Source organism: Polyodon spathula, chromosome 17, assembly GCF_017654505.1.
Source record: "Polyodon spathula isolate WHYD16114869_AA chromosome 17, ASM1765450v1, whole genome shotgun sequence".
NCBI lineage: Eukaryota > Metazoa > Chordata > Actinopteri > Acipenseriformes > Polyodontidae > Polyodon > Polyodon spathula.
Genome location: NC_054550.1, coordinates 20,668,528 through 20,690,277, shown reverse-complemented (window position 1 = coordinate 20,690,277; position 21,750 = coordinate 20,668,528). Strand labels below are relative to the sequence as shown.

The 21,750-nt window shown below is 38.0% G+C and overlaps 1 protein-coding gene across 1 annotated transcript in view; it reads right to left on the bottom strand.

Moving 5' to 3' along the window:
- The window catches only part of LOC121329770 (pleckstrin homology domain-containing family D member 1-like), a 29,572-nt gene extending 9,010 nt beyond the window's left edge, over window positions 1-20,562 (bottom strand). The window contains exons 1-7 of the mRNA XM_041275546.1: window positions 20,128-20,562; window positions 14,830-14,923; window positions 13,071-13,160; window positions 12,572-12,648; window positions 10,969-11,060; window positions 10,056-10,108; window positions 9,436-9,530 (exon numbers count right to left, since the gene is read on the bottom strand). Coding sequence (XP_041131480.1) covers window positions 9,436-9,530; window positions 10,056-10,108; window positions 10,969-11,060; window positions 12,572-12,648; window positions 13,071-13,160; window positions 14,830-14,923; window positions 20,128-20,276 — 650 coding nt within the window. The 5' untranslated portion in view covers window positions 20,277-20,562. The remainder of the gene's footprint in view (window positions 1-9,435; window positions 9,531-10,055; window positions 10,109-10,968; window positions 11,061-12,571; window positions 12,649-13,070; window positions 13,161-14,829; window positions 14,924-20,127) is intronic.
- Window positions 20,563-21,750: the final 1,188 nt, after the last annotated feature.

Here is a 21,750-nt window from a genome sequence, read left to right as displayed (position 1 = left end):
GGGGTAAAGTAGAGGGTCTGGGGAGATTACGCATGGTGTAATAGAGCTATTTCAGCAGGAGCAAGACAGATTACAAAGCATAGGATAAATCATTGGAAACACACAATAAATACCAGATCTAGAAACATTTTTTTTATTTGACCATCAGCAACAAATCAACAAAACCCACAGAATGGTGACATAGAACTTCCTTCAACAAGTTCAACAGTAAGGGCTGAAGAACAACGAGGGGGTGGTGATGTGAGTAAAAAACATAAAGCCGCTATTAACCCTGCAAGATTAAGGAAATATGAAGACAGCTACCTGAATTTCAGTTTTATTTGTACTGGATGTGGAGATACACCTCATCCGCAGTATGTCATTTGTGCACAAGTACTGCCCAATGAATGTTTGAAACCCTCCAAGTTACAGACATTTAATTACCAAGCATGAAATATATAAAAACAAGCAAAATTCATTTTTTGAGCGAATGGTACTAAAGGTACCTGCTTGGTACTAAAGTCATAATGAAATCCACAACTATCGTGGATAAAAAGCTTGTAGTTTTATTGTACATAGCGGAGCAGAAAATTGCTAAAGTAAAAATTTGCAAGGAGCTCAAGACAACAACAAAGTCAGACGATATTTTCAAACTGTTGGATGATTTTATGACTTCATCAGAAATCAGCCGTACTAATTGCATTGGGGTCTGCACTATGGAGGGCCATTTCTGACAAAACTATCCAGAGTCGAGCATCTTGTTAAATAGAATATCTTTTGAAACACCCTTCTAAATATAACTGGTTGAAGCAGTTTTAAGTGAGGCTGGATTTTCATTAATTAAAATATTAGTCTGTGGTCCCATTGGTTAGAAAGGTTGCAGTGTTTTCGGCACAGTGTGAGATTGACAGTTGGAAGTTTGTCTGGTTGATTGGAAATTTGCAGGTCCGTACAGCCTTTCATATTAATGAATTGACAAATTAATTAATGAATTATTAGATGAACAAATGCGTTTATGAATTACTGTATGAATTGACAAATTTATGGACAAATTGTTGGATACACTGACCAATTCACAAATTGACAAATTCACGAATTGACAAACGAATTAACAAACAAATTGACAAACTAACGGCTGGATAGTTTTGCCACAAATGGTGCTCCTTACTGCACTGCACCATTCCTTGCTCATGCCTACAGAGGTGAGATGACTATCTCGAGGCAGAATGCTAGCCCGTATATTTAATCTCAAGGAAGAGTTACGTACTTTCTTAGCTGATAAGAAACCCAAACTTGCCGAAGTGCTGAAGACGTGAGGCTGGCAAAACTGTGTTACCTCGCAGACATTCAGTGAAATGAATAAGCTGAATAAAACTATGCAAGGTGGGAGCACTCATTTTATTGCCCAACATGAAAGAGTTGATGCATTCAAAAGGAAACTACAACTCTGGAAAGTTCATGTCTATGGGGGGACTACTGATATGTTTGAGCGCTTTCTTTCATTCAGGAATGAAACATTGACTTTGATATAATCAAACTGGAGCTGGCAGCGCATCCATCTGGTCTAAACAAACGTAATACTTACTTTCCTGAACTCACATTAGTGAGAAAATTGAAGATAAACTGCCACCCTCTGTCCCATCAAAGCTGTTAGAAGAGCTCATTGACATTTCATCAGACAGCTCCCTCAGAACCAGGTTCAGTGAAATGCCGCTGGAGACATTTTGGTGTGAGTGCTCCGATGAATACAACACTGCTTCTTCTGCAGCACTGAAAGTTTTGGTCCCATTCAGTACAACCTACTTATGCGAAACCAGATTTTCAGCCATGACGTCGATGAAAACAAACTACTGAGCCAGGATGAACATTGACCATGACATGCATGTGAGATACCTCCACGTCCTGACAGAATTGTTGCTCATCACCAGCAAGTTTCATATTGAGTAAGTAAAACAAAAATAATTATATATATATATATATATATATATATATATATATATATATATATATATATATATATATATATATATATATATATATATATCAGGGATGGAAATAAGATAAGATGTCCAAAAAAATGTCAAGTTGCCCATAATTGACCTATGGACTGTGATTTGTACAAAGTACACTGTACTCAATAATAGGTACAGTATCTCAGAGTTCACACACTGTTTCAACATCAAAGTTCCAGATTTCCATTTGTTTTTTTCCCAGACTTGTGTTGTAGTTAGTTTCTACTTGTTTTTTAATAGTTATCCTCATAGGAGGGCAGCCGCAGAGCATTATAGCTTTTTGATCTAGAGCAGAAGTTGCTCCTGGTTTTCTAAAAGTATTTGTCATAATCTGGAGGTGCATATCTAGCAAGAGACAATGCAGGTATGCAAAAGAGAAGTAAGATACAATCTAAGAAATGTCCAATACTTGAGAACTATGTTGCATTATTTACAAAAAGAATATACAAAGTTGTATACTGCAAGTATACATGTGCCAAAATAGGATAGAATACTGGTACCAATAGTATACTAAAACCAGTCAATTCTGGCACAAGTATACTTGCAGCATGTTACTTTTTTGTAAGGGATGATATTGGATTCTGATCCAAACTTCTTTATACCCTCTTAAATGTTGAATCCTATGGGTGGTGAAAAATAACAAAAATGAAAAATAACAAATGTGCATGCATTATATATTAAAATGTGCAAGTGTCGTGTATTAAGCATATAAGTCAAATACTACATACAGTACACCCTCGCTATAGCAACCCTGTTTGGGTCCAAAGCCTTTTGTTTGCTATAGTAAAAGAACAATCCAAAACGAACAATATAAGCTGCTGGAGTAAGTTAAGGAAATCACCTTGGATAAAGGCATTAGCTAAATTATTAATAATGTTAGTACTGTTTTTATTCTTTGATTTTCTTTATTATTGCAGTATTTGTCACTACTAGCACTAATAATGATGATAGCAATGAGACTGTGAATAAAAGTAGAATTACAAGTAGAGTACCTATTTGTGGCATGCTGCATCCAGTATTCTGGCTATATCCTATTCATTGAAGAACACAGTACCACCCCAAAAAAAGCGCATCAACAAAGTTTCAGTTTTGTTTAATTTGCAAATGTTAATTTAAATCTTGGTTCCGTATTTAAAAAAAAAAATAATCAAATGTTGCTTTGCCGTGCCGGTTGCATAGACTTGTTTTTTAATCGTTATTTAATCGTATAATGAAGACCATATATAGCGAGAATGTAAATAGTATATCTACACTCGGCTGACGGTTTGGAACCGAGACTGTTGCTGCACTCGGTACAATAAGTTACAAGCAAGCACCATACATTTTGTGCTTGGGCGTTCAACATGCCACCTTGCCCCTCGAGATGGACGTGGCCGACAGCAACTGTGAGGCTTTTTAGCCTCAGGTGAAAGAATTCTCAGATCCCCTCCTCCATGACCTGTCCCAGGACCCCCTGCTAGGCATCCCCAATGCACAGACCTCCTGCAGTCGCTCCCCATCTTCGCATACGAGAAGTGTGACGCATTCCAAGCAGGCGAGGGACATTATGGACCTCAAGGCCCAAATGGCCCAGGTCCTAGAGTTCTTGACAAAACAGGCACCAGCAGCCCCGGCCTCTGTCCAGGCCCCTTTGCAGCCCCAATGCAAGGTGACGGAAACACATCTCAAGCGGGCGTATGCAGCAGAGGCACAGGCAACTCACCTGTCAAATACGGCAAGTGTCCTCACGGCCTATATGGACAATGTACTGTGCGAGGCCCCTCTCCCTGAGCCAGTGGCCATAGAGTTACGTCTTCTGTCCAACACTCTGCTGCAGATCTCCAGCTGTTTGATGCGCCTATATCCCCAGGACATACCAGGCCAGCTGTGGAGGATATCTTACAGAGATCCCACCAGGAACGCAGGGCATTCTGGGAGGTAGCCGTGTTGCACCCCCCCCGCGTTTCCACGTGGGGCAGGTCGAACCACTGGCGATCTCCTCAGATGCAGCCTGTCACCAGGACAGTTGCAGTCCCCACAGCTCCACTGTGTCACCAACAGCAAACAACCGGGCCCAACCGACAGGCAGGGGGAACGCAGGATGTGGCCAGTCCACAAACCAGCATCACAGGAGGCGTTTTCAGGGCCATCGCCCTAAACAGCCATCCCAAACTGCCCCACCTCAGCCTCAGCAGCCCGAGCAGGGCCCCTGAAGGCTGGCAGCCTCAGACCCCCTTTTCGGCACAACAACTGCAGTACTGACGCGCTTGCACCTCAGACTCCTGGGTGCAAAACGGTTAAGCACTTCATTTCCGCTTGGGACCTCCTCCCTTTCAAGGCATCACAAATACTTTCGTGACAGACCCTTTCCAGGTATCGGTACTTCTGAAGGAAGTGGCCACCTTGCTGTGCAAGCAAGACATTTGTCTCACAGACCCCGCCTCCCACAGAGGTGGGTACTACTCGAGGTATTTTCTTTCGCCCTATCTTAGACCTGAGGCTCCTCAACGGGTTCTTAAAAGAAAGGAGGTTCTACATGCTGACGCGCCATCACATTGTCCAGTCCATCTGGCCGGGCAACTGGTTCACCACCGTGAACTTACAGGATGCATACTTTTATGTTCCCATTCGTCCAGATCACATGAAGTATCTCTGATTCTCTTTTCAAGGAAGTGTTTATGAGTTTTCCGTGCTGCCTTCCGCCTCTCCCTAGCTCCTTGTACGTTTTCAAAGTGCGTGGACGCTATCCTGGATCCCCTGCGACTGCAGGGGATCAAAGTAATAAACTATCTTGACGACTGGTTTATCTGTTCCCAGTCACGAGAGGGAGCACTGGCCCACATGGCAGTTGTTGCAAAGAGTCGGCCTAGATCAGTGCAGTGCAGTACTTGGTGACTTTTATCAACTACAATAAATGTAAAAAAAAAATGCAGTAAGAGGTTTTTTGCTTACGCGCAAGTTTTAGACAAATGAAGGCTGACTTAAACTAAAGAATCAGTTTTGTAAACAGCAGAATAGTTTTTTTCGTTTTAAAAAAAGTGATGGCCTGTACATATTCAACGTTTTTTTTTTTTTTTTTTTTTTTTTTAAATGCTTAAATAGGAATGCTGTTGAGCTTAAATTGCTTTGTGAAATAAATAGATGTCATCGTTAAATGGGGGATAGTATTCAGCAGGCTTACAGTCGTGCCACAAACAGCAAAGTTCAAATGATCAGTACAGTAAAAAAAAATTAATAAATAAATAATAGTACGCCTTTTTGTTTTTCATGGAATTGTTAGACACTAAACGGGTGTTTATTTTTTTTATTAGTTTTATTTTTTTAATTATAAACCGTTCCTCAAAAGTAATTGTAATTGTACAATAAAAAAAATAAAAAGTTTGAATTTATTGCAAACATAGAAGGTTGTGTGTTTTTTTTTTTTGACCGTCACTATAACGCCACTTTGTGCACTACAGAGCTTAATATTGAAGAGGTGCGGAGCAGTATAAGGTAATTACATGCAGTGAAGGTAGAGTCTCAAAAGTTCAAAATTCTTTCACCCAAACTTTCAGTTTTGATGGCTTACCAAAAGATTTTCCGTAGAGATATTCTCTTTTTGCTTCAAAAGGATTAAATACTTGACTCCTGCTCATTTGTATTCTTCAACAAAAATCTCTTTATTTCTTTGTTTTACAACCATGTTTTTAAAGAAATAAAGAGATTTTTAATGAAAAATAGAAATGAGTCAAAAATCTTGAAGCAACATGATGAGAGTGTGACCATGAATGTCTCTATGGAAACTGTTTTGGTAAGCCATTAAAACAGAAAGTTTCGCTGAAAGAATTCTGAACTTTTGTATTGTCGTAGAGACTCTGCCTTCACTGCATTTATATATATATATATATATATATATATATATATATATATATATATATATATATATATATATATATATATATATATACAGTGCCTATAGTAAGTATTCACCCCCCCTTGGATGTTTTTACAGTTTGTTGTGTTACAACCTGAAATCTTGATGCTTTTTTTTTCTTTGATTTAAACAACCTACTCAACCCTTTCAAGAGGCAAGAGAAATATTATTGTGAAACAACAGTTAATGAAAAAAAAAAAAAAAACTTAAGTGTCTTGGTTAGTTATGTATTCACCCTCCTGAGTCAATACTTGGTAGAACCACCTTTGGCAAAAATTACAGCTGTGAGTCTTTTAGGGTAAGTCTCTACCAGGTTTGCACATCTGGATCATGCAATATTCGCCCATTCTTCTTAGCATAGTTATTCAAACTCTGTCAAGTTGGATGGGGATCGTTGGTAGACAGCAATCTTCAAGTCTTGCCACAGATTCTCAATCAGATTCAAGTCCAGGCTTTGACTGGGCCACTCTAGGACATTCACTTTCTTGTTTTTAAGCCACTCCAGTGTCGCTTTGGCTGTGTGTTTGGGGTCATTGTCCTGCTGAAAGGTGAATCTCCGTTCCAGTCTTAGGTCTTTTGCAGACTGAAACATGTTTTCCTGAAGGATTTGCCTGTATTTAGCTCCATCCATTTAGCCCTCTACCCTGACAAGCTTCCCTGTCCCTGCCGATGAAAAGCATCCTCATAGCATGATGCTGCCACCACCATGCTTCACAGTAGGGATGGTGTTACCTAGGTGATGTGCTGTGTTGGGTTTGCGCCAGACATAACGATTTCCATTTAGGCCAAATAGTTCAATTTTTGTTTCATCGAACCACAGAATCTTTTGCCACATCTGTGAGTCTCCCACATGCCTTTTTGCAAATTCCAAGTGGGATTTTGAATGAGTTTTTTTTCAGAAATGGCTTCCTTCTCTTCCATACAGGCCAGATTTGTGGAGTACCTCAGCTATTGTTGACACATTGACAGTTTCTCCCATTTCAGGGAAAATGCTACGCTGTAGGTCTTTCAGAGTTGTCATTGGCCTCTTGGTGGCTTTTCTGACCAATGCCCTTCATACCCGGCTGCTCAGTTTGGAGGACGGCCTGCTCTAAGCAGATTCTGCGTGGTGACGTATACTTTCCACTTCTTAGTGATCGACTTGACTGTAGGGATGAAATTATTTTTCGACAGTACAATATATCATGATTATGAATATTCGTGATAATCGTATCGTTAACATTTTCAATTATTCGATAATCGTAGAAAACGATAGTCACCTACTCACTAAACATGGCTGGAAGCAGAACAGATGCTTTTCTTTCCAAATAAGGGTGTGCACTTGGGCTGCTACAAACGCCCTACCTTGCTATTTACAGTATTTCTACCAGACAAACATTAGGTGTGCTCTTGTTTTCCTGCTCATGTTAACTAGCATTTGATTTCCTGGTCCCATCCTACCAACGAATCAGTTTTGAAAATTATTTGTAAGTATGCCCCTCTGCATTCAATGTGGAAAATTTAAAAAAAAACAAAAAAACAAACAAAAAAACGCAACACCTTGTATCCAGAGTAGGACGACAGGCTTGTATTCCTGGCAAACAGCCTGTAAATGTATATAGCTTGCACCACATTGCAGTTGAAAATTAACTGTTATATAATGAATCTTTAACAATATTCAATAACGTTCAAAATAAATAAATAAATGATCAGTGATGTTAAATGCAATTTTGAAGTAAGGATCGGCTATTATCGGGTATGCAATTTGTGCTAAGTAAATAAATAAATTATTATTATTATTATTATTATTATTATTATTATTATTATTATTATTATTATTATTATTATTATTATTATTGTTGTTGTTGTTGTTTTAGGTCGGAATTTCCGCATTGCATTTCACAGATAGTGAAGGTTAGGTGGTAGACAGTATTAACAAAGTGCAATGCTGTGACTGAATTTAAAACAAAAATAAATAAATAAATATTTTTACGTCTTTTGTAAACTCGTGTCTAGTTTATATAGCTTACATTCCAAAGTACTGTAATCTGTTTGGAATAAATATTTTAGTAACACTCCTGTAGTATGTTAAACCTGCTAGACTTGTTGCGAATGTTGTGTTTTCTTTTTCTTTTTCTCTTGACTCTACCCAGGCGTAATTACCCCACGCATTCAGTTGCTGTGCACACGCTTTTACTAAACTGCAATGATATTAAAATGATAACGTACAATGTATGGTACAATCATCGATATTTGCTAGAATGATTATATTTTGTGTTTCCAATTAATCGATTGCTATTTTGAGTCTTAACTGACAGCCCTAGTGTGCGCTTTCACTACAAAAAAAAATATCAAATATATATATATATATATATATATATATATATATATATATATATATATATATATATATATATATATATATATATATATAGTGGGGAAATACAGTACCATAGGATGTACGAATGTGGCAAAAGGACAACAACAAAAGCAGGAACAACTTCAAATTTGCCCTTCCGCACCCTGTGGAATTAAAAAACATCAGCAGTCAACAAGCAAGGTCACTTTAATAACCTACTTTTTTTTTCCAGTGCGGCACCCTCCCTATAGCATGGGGGGGCACTGCTACAGTTCTATACCCAATGTGGGGAGCAACGTTACAGCTCTATACCCCAGCGTGGGGGGCAGCACTACAGCTATATACCCCAGCATGTGGGACAGCAATATAGATCTATACCCCAGCGTGTGGGACACCACTACAGATCTATACCCCTGTATGGGGGGCAACGCTACAGATTTATACCCCAATTGTTGTTGGTTAATGAGGTCATCAGAGAAGGTCGGTTACACAGGCATATTAAAGCATCTCTGTCACCTGTTAGTTTATAATTGGAGCTATTGGTGTTGGTGATACATTAGTAGAGGGTGCTTATCAAACAGCAGGGGAGTATAGTGGAAGAATTTAAAAGGGTCAATATTGTAAGGGATGGGTTGTGTTTTATTTATTTTTTTATTTTGTCGGTGATTAAAGCACAAGAGATGGTGATGCCTCTTGATATGGACGGACGTAAGACTGTACACCTCCTGATAGTAACCGGCTGAAGGCCACAAAAGATATTGATAAATATGGTATGTTCTCTGTCTACTGAAATATGGTCAGTAGTACCATACCAGCGGTTTAAGGCAGTCATCGGTACATGACTGAGTTTAAGTAGGGGAGGATGTAACACGGTGTTACTTTAATGTGTTTTTTTTTTTGCACGTACACAATATTGTTTGTCATTTAGTATCACTTTGATTATTATTATAATGTATTGTGTATTATAATAGTTTATTTTGTTTATTCACAATTGAATTATTGTTTAATCACGGCATAAAGTATGTGTGAATGCTTAATTTGTTTGGTGTTCCTACCCCTGCATCCATGCCTTGAGTGAATGATCCTGCCGACTATGCCAAATGTAACAGGGAGGGCTCCGCTCGCATAGTGTAACAAAAAGCACGGGAACACTGCAAAATGATCTTGCAAACATAGAATGGTAAACTTCTATAGGGGGTATAGGGAGGAGTTACCATTTGATCTGCTCTCGCTCCGTTTTCAGCTCCTGCACCACCTCCTCAAAGCGCTGCTTCTCCTTCCCCAGCACCTGGTTCAGCCGCTCAAGTTCCTGCAAACATAGCCTGTGTCACACCCACACACTGCTCCCAGCATATCACACAGTTAATAGAACAGTTTCTACTCTCGTTATAGCTATTATGTGACAAGTGCTGTAGATTTTCCTTTTTTAAAGTTCCTGGATTTTATGATTTAGAAAGACAAAAATAAATGTTTCAGTATTTATCAATTTAGAATTGCTAAGTGGTGGTTCTGTTTTGAGTCTGATTTCAGTGGAATCAGTCATTCAGTGGCATGCTGCACTGTGCTGTGAAAGGGACCTTGTGTGACATTTGTTTATGTACACTGTATTGTGTCAGGTTACCGCAGGATAGCAGGATTTGGAATCACATTGAAAGTGAATAGCAGAGATTCCACTTGTCAACACACTGTACAAAACTGTGGTTTTAGAGTCCAGGTAGAACTACTGTAGAAAGAATGATATTTGATTGTACATTAGTACACTGAAGAAGGCACACACCTTCATTGATAAAACAGGAATGATCTTCATCTAAGTTTTTGTCTCAGTATTACCCACCTCCTTCTGTTCCCTCTGTAAACACAGCTCCTCAGTCTCCTCCATCAATTTATCTACAAACCCAAACACAAAGCACTCCCTCAGTCCAATTACACATCTACTATTCATTCTCAATGTTTGTGTGCTATAAATATTCTCTGGGGGCTCAATAGACAAGCTTTTTTACAGAAGGGATTCTGCTAGTGTAGATGTTGTTTTTCTATAACCCTTGAAGAATCCAATTCCAATTGTGTTGAAACTTCTTTAGAAGTTACGAGGGAGACCGGCATACTATGAAGTCATGGTGATCTACTTTTTCACAAAACCTCAAATGTGTGTCTTTCCTGACTGCTGTTGTTTGTGTCGTCTTGCCAGGACCCTCTTGTAAACGAGGCTTCGGTCTCAATAGGTTAAATTCCTCAATTCAGTTCTGAATTTTTTCTGTTGAGCTGAAGACTGCGAAATTAAGTTATGTAATTAAATAAGGAACACCTCTATCTGGTATAGATGAGAATAGGACAACAATTTTTTTAAACATATATTTATACACTGCCTGTGACCTAGGAGTCCCTTGAGGTTTCAACATGATTTCCGATGGCATATGTTAACATGGCGCTGATATAAGGACTGAAAGGGTTAAATCTCTAGATTACACATTCACAGTCAGGTTATGTTGGCAGAGAATTACCCATGAACTTTACGTCAAATAACAAAAAGAATTATAGTAAATAGAAAACAATATCTGCATGATGCCACGTTATTTAAAGAAAAGATCCAGCAGATAATCTCAGCCTCTTTCCTTGGCCATTGTACCATGCTATTACCTTTATATTTGTATAGCATTCTCTATGTAAACTATATAGAGCTGAAAGGGTTAAGAAAGGAAAGTATTCCTATTGAAGTATGTGTCCCATTGGAATGCTGGCTCCCTTACCAAGATACTCCTGCTTCCCTTTAGCGAGCTGCAGCCCCTGGGCCTCCAGACTCTCAATCATGGCCTCCCCCAGCTGGGCATTATTCCAGGTGCTGGGGGCAGAAGAAAAAGGAGAAAACACCCAGATGAGGCGTGGGCTACAACGCTACAAGCCTGCACTGACGCATGACAGCTCCACGGTGAAGCACCACCTCCTCTCCAGTGGAGTTCTGATCCAGTACATTGGAATAGAACTAACCCTTGAAGCAGTGGTGCTCTTCTGCAGCTATTCATAGCTTTGAATCAATGAAGCCCTGTGTCCATGCCAGTGCAAGTGTCATCATCCATTTAGGGCTTTCTATTTCCCCTATCTTCAGTTGACTGGAAAGTATTCAAATAGAAACAGACCTGTGAATCGCACATTCACAAAGACACACCACAGACCCAGCTCAATTGTGCTGGGAAAAATGGTTTTATGAAGATAGAATTAATGCATTGAACAGAACAAACACACACACACACACACCAAACCCTGGGTCTCAAGCCCATGTTAAGCAGCTTATTCTGTGCAATGAAAGCTTAACCTTTAAATATTTTTAAATCAATCTATCTATCCAGATCTTTCACTTTGCAGGGCCTGAACACCAGCAAACCTCACTGCATTTGCATATACAAATTGAAATCCCTAGCATGTTTTCTGTATGTCTCCCTGTTTCCAGTCAGTTTAAGTCCCCGTGTGCAGGACTACAAACCTGATAATGACAAAGCTCTGATAGTAGGTGCTTGGTTAGCAGGGGCTTTGATATCCAAGACAAACAGAAAGTCTCAGCAGTGATTCTGAGACACATCATTCCAGAATGTTTCAAACTCCTTATAACATGGTCTCATGGCAGGTGTTACAGTATGTTTGCAGTAGAATTACCCTGCTTACAAATACTGATATAACTGACCCTGTTCACACTACTTATATAATGTGCGATGATCACGTTTTGAACAAGTGATTATGAATGAAGTGAATGGCAATCATGTGATCTCCGCATGTGCTGATCTCACCTTAATTCAGAGAGTATATAATTCAATAATGGCTGGGGGTGGGGGTGGGGCACTTCCTCAGTGGCTTTCAAACTACTGAAATATCCCCTCACCATTATAACCTGCCCTCCAGTTTGAAAAGCTGAATGAACTGATCCTTTCATCCCTCCCCTCCCATCCTGCAGAGAGCTCCGGAAAACTGCAGTGTCACTGCTCTCCAGGATTGATGCTGCCACGTCATCATGATTCAGGGTCTCTTACATAACTGAGGTTATTGATGATCATTAGCAATAGCTCCTCCGCACCCTGGAAAGAGGTTCGTATAAAGATATATACTTAAATATGATTCGACTTTTGTAGAACGTGTTAAAGTGCAGGTATTTCTATATATATTTTAATACATAGAAAAATCTGTCAGCTACTGCTGTGAAGACTCAAAAGATTGCAAATCAATACAAGTGGGATCAGTAATAATGATAGTAAAGCTAATAAGAAAGTGACTCATATTTTATGAGGTGCCCCTGAAGTTGCTGATTCTAATCTTTTTAATTAAGGACCCGGAGTAACAAAACTGTACTGATAGGACCCTTACACTTTGCCCGACTCCTGCAGTAGTTCCAGCCACTGTGTCTGCTCAGACTCGGACTCAGCAGCCAGAACGATGTTACCCTGGAGACAAAGAGGTGAAGAAGACTTGAGGGAGGCTGCACAGAGACAGGCAGATAGACAGGTAGATCCCACCCCCTTGCACAGGTCTCTAATAAACAGAACATCTCCCTTTCAAAGAAAAACTAACACAAGTAACCTGGACTTGCTGACATTTTAATTGCAGGTTGATTTGTTTTGTTAACTGAATCTACCAGGGCAAGTAGGTTATAAGTTCTACTTTTTGGAAAAGTTTGCCAGGTTTCTACTAAAAGATGAATTTCTGAAGGGAGTTAGCAAATATAAAAATCTTATAGAAAATTACCACTTCAAAAAATGTCTTTTCGGAAGCAGTATAACGCAGTATAGTGTGCTGTATAAAACTGCGCTGTACTATCTGAATAATGCTTGGTGCCACTGTAAGAACTAATTATTTTAATACTCACATGGAAGTCTTCATGGGAGATGGTCATGGCAAAGGGCATGCTGGCCTGCTCTTTGGGCTCCACAAGACACCCTCCCAGGGGAATCACACCCTGAAAGGGGAGAGACATTGAGGGAGGGAAGAGGGGAAGAGAAGGAAAAATTAACACTGGAATTGTGAAACTTTTCACTCCAAAATCCCAGTACATAAGAAACTAAGAAAGACAAACACCTAAAAGTTGTTGCTTTATCTAACTATGTGAACAAGCATGTTCCAGTGTTTTTGACTACTGCAGAATGTCTGTGTGCTGGTCACAATAATTTCCACACAACTGTCTTGATGAAAACTGCAGTTGGTCAATGCAGCCACTGCACAAGTACCCTATGTCTTGCGAAGTCACCACTGAGAGCCTTCTGCTTCCCCATGGTTGTTGCTGAATAGTTGCACTCAACTCTCACACAGTTTACATCCCATACACTCCTATTCTTTTTAAAAAGAAAAAGAAAGGCTAATAAACTCATTATTTTAAACTACTTTTAACATCATACACGTTTCATTTTATGTATTCACACAATAATATTTTTTTTCCTGCCTCTGTTAGTTCTTGTGATGGAGTGTTTGCGTCGTCATGGCAATGATGGTTATGATGCAGGATTGCTGAGCTAACAAATCAGCAGCCTGCACATGCCAGCCGTCCTTGGAGCTGTGACCCTTCCAGAGCAGAAAGTGCCTCAGGCTGGTATCACTGCACACACTTACACTCACACACCTCCAACTGCACCCAGGCTTTTCATTTGTAACAGGTTTGCTTTTCATAGATTGAGAAAATGCCTCTTTTTTTTAATCAAGGTACCTAAATACATATCTCCCAATGCATTTAAGGTTCTGTTTAATAAGTGATTTTAGTTATTACATGTATTTAAATTAGACTAGGTTATGTTTAACTTGGGTGAAAATGCGTTGTTGTACATAATGATAAACCACCATAACACTCCATTCTCAGCTCTCTGGCACTGTCATTACCCTGCACCCTAATAGTGACCGCAAGTCGAAACACTCCATTCTCAGCTCTCCGGCACTGTCATTACGCTGCACCCTAATAATGAGAACTAGTCGAAACACTCCATTCTCAGCTCTCCGGCACTGTCATTACGCTGCACCCTAATAGTGACCACAAGCCAAAACACTCCATTCTCAGCTCTCCGGCACTGTCATTACCCTGCACCCTAATAATGAGAACTAGTCGAAACACTCCATTCTCAGCTCTCCGGCACTGTCATTACGCTGCACCCTAATAGTGACCACAAGCCAAAACACTCCATTCTCAGCTCTCCAGCACTGTCATTACCCTGCACCCTAACAGTGACCACAAGTCGAAACACTCCATTCTCAACTTTCCAGCACTGCCATTACCCTGCACCCTAATAGTGACCACAAGTCGAAACACTCCATTAGCTCTCCGGCACTGTCATTACCCTGCACCCTAATAATGAGAACTAGTCGAAACACTCCATTCTCAGCTCTCCGGCACTGTCATTACCCTTCACCCTAATAGTGATCACAACACAAAACACTCCATTCTCAGCTCTCCAGCACTGCCATTACCCTGCACCCTAATAATGAGAACTAGTCGAAACACTCCATTCTCAGCTCTCCAGCACTGCCATTACCCTGCACCCTAACATTGCAATAGAGCTGTGATAGTGTTGTATTATTATAGTATCTTATTTAGAATTCCTTGACCCCCCCACCCGTCCCTTGCTCCCAGTGGTTTAGCCCACCTTGGGGTGAATGTTGAAATATTTGTTTGTCTCAAAGTTCTTCTTCTCATTCTCCGCATAGTAGAGGAGAAAGCTGTCTTTGATGATGAAAAACCTGCAGGAGACACAGACAGACCAACAGACTCATTCAACCCACAAGAAGGAATAGGGCTGAATTCAAAATGAATTACTTCAGAACTCAGAGGAAGTGCATAAGATACTCAGGTGTTATTCTTGTGGTATTCAGTCAGAATTCATTATGAATATGTCGCCATAATTTGTAAGTGTTACCAGTTAACTAGTCAGTTAAAAAAAAATTCCTCTCAATAAAGGAGCACTATAATAACCTTTCTCACAGCTCTTGGATTGTTTTTATTGTTGATTTTTTTGTTTTCATTGCTTTATTTTCAATAATCATGCTTTATTTTAAAATTAACTTTTTATTATGTTATTATTATTTTTATTATTTGTTTATTTATTTACGTATTTTATTTATATAGTGCCTTTCATACCACAGTATCTTTAAATGTTGGTTAAAACAAAACAGGTTAAAACAAAAAGGAGTATTGCAATATCAACAAGCAGTAAAAAATTACATAGCAACAATAAAGAAAAGTAATAATAATAATAATATCATCAGTAAATATTATTAATAATAATACTAATATAATAATAAATAATAATAATAATAAACATAATAATAATAAAATAATATATTTCTATTATAAGGATGTAGATTTATTCTAATTAAAACAGGATAAAATTTATTGATAGATAAAACACATAAATAATACATAAATAAGCAAAAAAAAAGGTACAAAAAAAACAATTAGATTTGTAAGTCTGGTTAAAAAGGCTATAAAAATAAATCTTTAATCTTGACTTAAAAATATTGATCAAAGCTGCAGGATAAATAAAAAATAAAAAAAAGGGAAATGAGTTCCACAATCTCGGGGCATTACAACTAAATACACTTTCTCCTCAGCTTTTCAGCATTAACTGACCTTAAAGTACGCAGAGGCTTATATATATTTTATATTAGGAAATGTGGTGCCAAGCCATTTAGAGCTGTATATGTGAATATTACTGTTTGCAACAAGTTTATTAACATTTGAACACATGTTGTTCATGTTGTTTAATAGTTTGTTAATACTGTATGTACTAACCTATTTAAAACTAATAAATAAGATATAACACTATAAAAAGTGATGCAAAACACATGTAATGTCATTTGAATGATATAATGAGGTTCACAGTCCCTAAACAGGAATCTGTCATCAGCAGAACTGTTTTAGTCTTCTTTCTTAGTTTACAAATAGGTTACAATAACTTAAATAACCATTAACAAAATATGAATAACATTTGGTAATGTGTTAGTAAACTAGTTAACAATTAATAAACTAACAGAATACCTTATAAATAAAACATGACCCTACGAATAGAAGTACTTGTTTCCTCATCTCACTTTCTGTGTTGCAGCCAATAGGCTCCTACCTGCACCTTCATAGTTACATGTGGTCAGCACAGAACTCAAAAGTAAGGCTCAGGTGGGTTCAAGTTAACTATAACACAGGAAGTACATTATATACATTATATAAGACAGAATTATCAAGACACCAAAATGAAAACTATATTTTTTGAAAAAGTGAAAATAAACTGTTACGGCAGGTTTCACAAACCCTGATTAGTACTAATCTTGATCTAACTATATGTTACTTTAGGTAAGGAAGTTCAAGACTAGTGCTAATCTGGGTCTGTGAAATTAGCTGTTAATGGTACAAAACACAGGCACGGTGTTAAGTCCTGAAATATTCAGAGTTGTTTGCCAGAAAAATTGAGCTCTAAAAAACCAGACAAACTCAATTTAAACAAAAGGCCTTCAGCCTAACTTACAAACTAATATCATAAACTAAACAAAAGGCCTTGAGCCTAACTTTAGAAAATATCAACTACCTCAGCATTCCAAATTCTGCTGGGAAGAGTATTACAGAGCTGCTAAAATCCAAGCAACATTGCACAGGCCTGTGTTTATATTAGGGTATTGTACCTCAAAAAATATTCTAGCCCTTAGTTATCATGTGATAAGCCAATACCACTTTGTCAGCTTGGACACGGAGAAGAGGTGTTTTGCAGTCACCTCCAGTCTTTCACAAAGCCTTCATTGTTTGGTTTGGTTTGGTTAAATAAACTGGTTGGAACATTAAATAAATACATGCATTTAGTTGCTTCTGAATGCTCAGCTTCTAAAGCATTGCTATGGTAGACAGCTTCCTCAAGGGAGCATGGTGCATGGGTTACCTTTCAGCAGGAATGTACAGTGTTTATAGAGAGTGTTTAAATTGGGGCTTTGGAGCCAAAAAAAGATATGCCAACTTCCCAATGTGTCGGTATGTTTAACATACCATTGTTAACGGAAAGTGTGTCTGAAAACAAACAATGGAGGCACTTCTAGGCTTATGATGCCATGGTAACTACAGTCATGTATTTCTGTTTAAATCTATTAATGTGCCTGTGATGTAATTTCCTGCATAGTTAATGATGTAACAATCTACTATTATGTTCTATTTAAACCTCCATGCATCATGGTATTGAGTGTATTTATCAATATATTTTCCTTTATTCTTCTGTATTGTACATGATCTTCTAAAACTACACATTGTAGGTCATTCATGTTATGTTCATGTTTTTGAGGTTCCTTTTCGTTTTTGTTTCTCATGTTTGAGAGGTGATTTCCTATTATTTTATATAATGCGGTGCCTGTGTCCTAACGCTTTTGTTTTATTACATTTTTGGCAAAATCTACCATAAACAAGGTTGCTATGAAGAAGTGTGCAATCCTAACATGTTAGATAAAAGGGAAAACTTCTGGATTCACAGACAAGACTTTATTTCCCTATGGATTTAATCTGGAAGATAATGCATCCTTTTAGGACTGGAACTCCCCCTCAGAACTATCTGTGTCTCAGTGTTCTGAGAACATAAGTCACTGTGCAGCTTTCAAACTTCCAAACATTAACAGCAACATCAGTCTACCTGGCTATTTCTACCATCCTATCTGAAGAAGACAGAAGATGAAACATGGTAGCTAATTAATAAAATAGTGCATTATTCATTTATCAATTACCAATCTATCTATAATAATCAAAAACATAAACAGTGAATTAGAAAAGTAAAAACTTTTTTTTTTAAATAATAATATCAACAAAAATTAAAAAAAACTGTTCAATAAAGTATTAATCAGTGGAAATAAATTGGTTAAATCCTGTGGTATTCATTTGTAACAGAAATGCTATATCTGCTCAGTAGGAAGACCACCTCCCTATTAAGGCCACATTTTGTGTTTCCCTTGACTGGCTTGAGTAGAAGTTTCACCGGTAATGCTAAAAGAGTATCGCTGGCCTGTTTGAACGAATTTGAGAGGTGGGATTGTACAGTGAATCCAGTTTAAATTTGATACAGTATGTCTGCTCCTCTCTCACTTGTCTCTCAAGATAATAAGATTCACGTCCTGTGAGAGTGCTTGCTGATGTGTTTCAGTCTGCAGTATTTCCATCTGTGGAATCCATTTTCACTCGCAAGACCTTGGATCTGCTCTCCACAGGAAGGGAAGAAGCGAATGCACCTCTCAATTAAAATGGAGCAGGTTTGTTTTGGCCTAGCTGGCTCCCTTGTCTGCCTTTCTAATTAATGGCATGGTAGGTTTGCAGCCAATAATTTCAAGCAGTATTGTTTGTCTCCCATATATTATTCTATATGAAATACAGTGAATATGTGAAATACCAGGAGGGAGGCTGTGCGGTTCTAGTGGTTAGAGCTCAGGGACTGGGAGGGAAGGAGGGATTGTGGTCTAGTGGTTAGAGCTGAGGCACTGTAATCAGAATAGAGTATACTAAAGTTGCATGTTACAAGCCTAGTCTGATACTGCAGCAAAGAATTCAACAGAAGACAAAAAAGATTATAATTATATATATATATATATATATATATATATATATATATATATATATATATATATATATATATATATATATATATATATATGGATGAAGGCTATATTTACATCCTGAGCCATTCGAAAAAAAAGTATAATACCACAGTAATGATGTCAAAAAGTGATAATTCCTCTAGAGGAAAATATACTTGAACCTTGACCCATTTGACTCCTGGAGACCATCACTTTCAATTCAAACACAAAATGTCTAGTTTTCAATCACTCGACAAGACCCACAGTACAGAAATGTTCATTAATGATCAAAAAAATGAGAACACGTTAAAGAAAAAAAAAACTAAAAGAAAAAAACGATGTAAAGCTGGTACATTCGTATCTCATAGAAACTGAAGAGGAACAGGAAATTAAAACAAGGTAAAGGCAATCACATAAAGCTGTACAGCAATGAAACACTCAGTTTTAAAAAAAAAAAACCGACTGTACTGCTGAACCTCGTCTTCTTAATGCTAGCATCACAAAGGTATCCATGTATTATAAACATTAATAATAATAATAAATGGGCCTCTTCAGAGAGTTACAGGAAAACAATTCCATCTCGGGTTTCTGTGACAGTTTATAAATTATTCGCCCTTCGGTCTTGTAATTTATGACATCACAGAAACCATGGATGAAATTATTTTCCTGTAACTCACTGAAGCCCATATATATATATATATATATATATATATATATATATATATATATATATATATATATATATATATATATATATATGTAGCCAAAAATATATAATACATCGGTAGCCAAAAAGTTTATCTTACCCTATAGAATTAAGTATTTCAGCTTGCTTTGCTCGTTTTGCTTCATAAAGAATGAAACACGTTGAATAATGTTATATTAACAGATTGAATTACAGTGGCTCTCAAAAGTATTCACCCCCTTGGACTTTTCCACATTTTATTATGTTACAACATGGAATCAAAATGGATTTAATTAGGAGTTTTTGCCACTGATCAACACAAAAAAAGTCAATAATGTCAAAGTGAAAAATGAAATCTACAAATTGTTCTAAATTAATTACAAATACAAAACAGAAAATAATTGATATATATATATATATATATATATATATATATATATATATATATATATATATAAAACAAAAAATATATATATATAAATAGAACAAAATATTTATAAGTATGCTCCTCTTTAAATAACCAAACCAATGATATTTAATTTACCAATCAAAAAGGTTATTTATGCTTCTGACCTTCACAACCAGTTTTTATCCGAACACACAGCCTCACAGAAAGCCTTGTCCAGCCCTGTACTGTCCATCTCCTGTCCCATGCTCTCCTATACTGTACCTCTTTGACCACTTGGTCGACGGGCGTCCGAAGGGCTTCTTCCACAGCACCCCATAGAGCTGCACCTTGGTGCTGATGTCCAGCGCATCTGTGTCAGTCTGCTCCATGGACATTGATGGGGAGATGGAGGTAGATTTGGAAGTGAACATAGTCGGATACTGAGAGATATACAGAGAGAGAGGGAGAGAGAGAGAGAGAGAGAAGAAGGGACAGCAAATCACTAACTCAGCCAAACAGACTGAATCAGCTGCTAATAACACTGGAAGGCAGAGTCAGACTGAGAGGCGAGAGGGAGAGGGGGGAGGGACAGAGGAATAGAGCGATTGAGGGAAGAGGGAGTGAGCCACCAACATAGATGAGAAAGGGAGTTGAGCTGTGAGCGCTTTTTTTTTTTTTTTTAAATATACTTTTACTCGTTTTGAAATTTTTTGTCAACATGGTAGTGTTTCAAGGTCATGCCAGTGAGGCGTAACTGAATTAAATTCAACTGTCTGGGCGAGAGAGAGAGAGAGAGAGAGAGAGAGAGAGAGAGAGAGAGGTTATATGTGAGAGGCAGGTCAATAGACTTCTCCGCTCTCCACTCTCTGCTCTCTCCTGCCAGTAAATGTCCTTTTTTTGACTTCCTGGTGCAGCTGTACAATGGAGTGTGGAATCACCCAAGGGTGAATCAATATTGCTGTTAACTCTCTGAATAGACCAATCTGTGATGACAAGGGAAATCCTGGGCAGCACACAGGCTGTGTTTCAAGCCATAGCAGATAGCAGAAGAATTGCATAACTATCACCAGCCATGCACTTTCATTTACATTAGGTCTTCTTTAAAGAACCATGTTACAGCAAACCCACGTTTTAATTTATTTTTTTAAACATGGTATATGCTACTACACTAGGTTAAGGGAAGTTCCCAGTTTGTCCGCCCTGCCTTCCAGCAAATATGTTGCACTTCCTAGGTCATTTCACCTCAGCAGTGTCAAAGCTAACTTAACTGAGATGTTTTTAACCTTGAACATATTTTCATACTACACATAGCGAATTGATGTGCATGGCATGGAAAACTGATGCAAATCTGTTATTCGCTATAATCACTGTGAGGTGCTTTGACCTAAGTTCAGAAGCTGTGTTTCTTTTTCTAGTTACCTGCCACAGACATCTGTAACACAGGCTAGATCAGCCAAAGAATCTTTAAATTAGTAAGTGCCAGATTTTCTCGAGTACCAGCAATACAAAAGGAAACGTGACCCACAGTTTAAAATCTCTTCAATTTCTAAAAGAAGAAACAAGAACTCAGTTTTCACTCTATCAGTTAATAAGTGGTGTGCAGGTGGTCTCTTATTGTTACAGATGCCACCTTGTGCTGCTATATACTGTAATAAGAACTTATGAATGTATGATAAATCAACAAAACAATTGTGCTTTTTTGTAGTTTTTTCACTTTACAACATTGCTGTTTGCATGATGAACAGGGTGACATCTGTACACAAGATGTGCTGGAATTCTGAGTAATTATTTACAATGACTGGTTGATTTATAATCTCAAACACAGGCCTGTGGGTGACCATGGTACTGCCAGCACTCTTCTGGGACAGCTGCAGTCAGTGATTCAGTGAAGACTTCTCATGCACT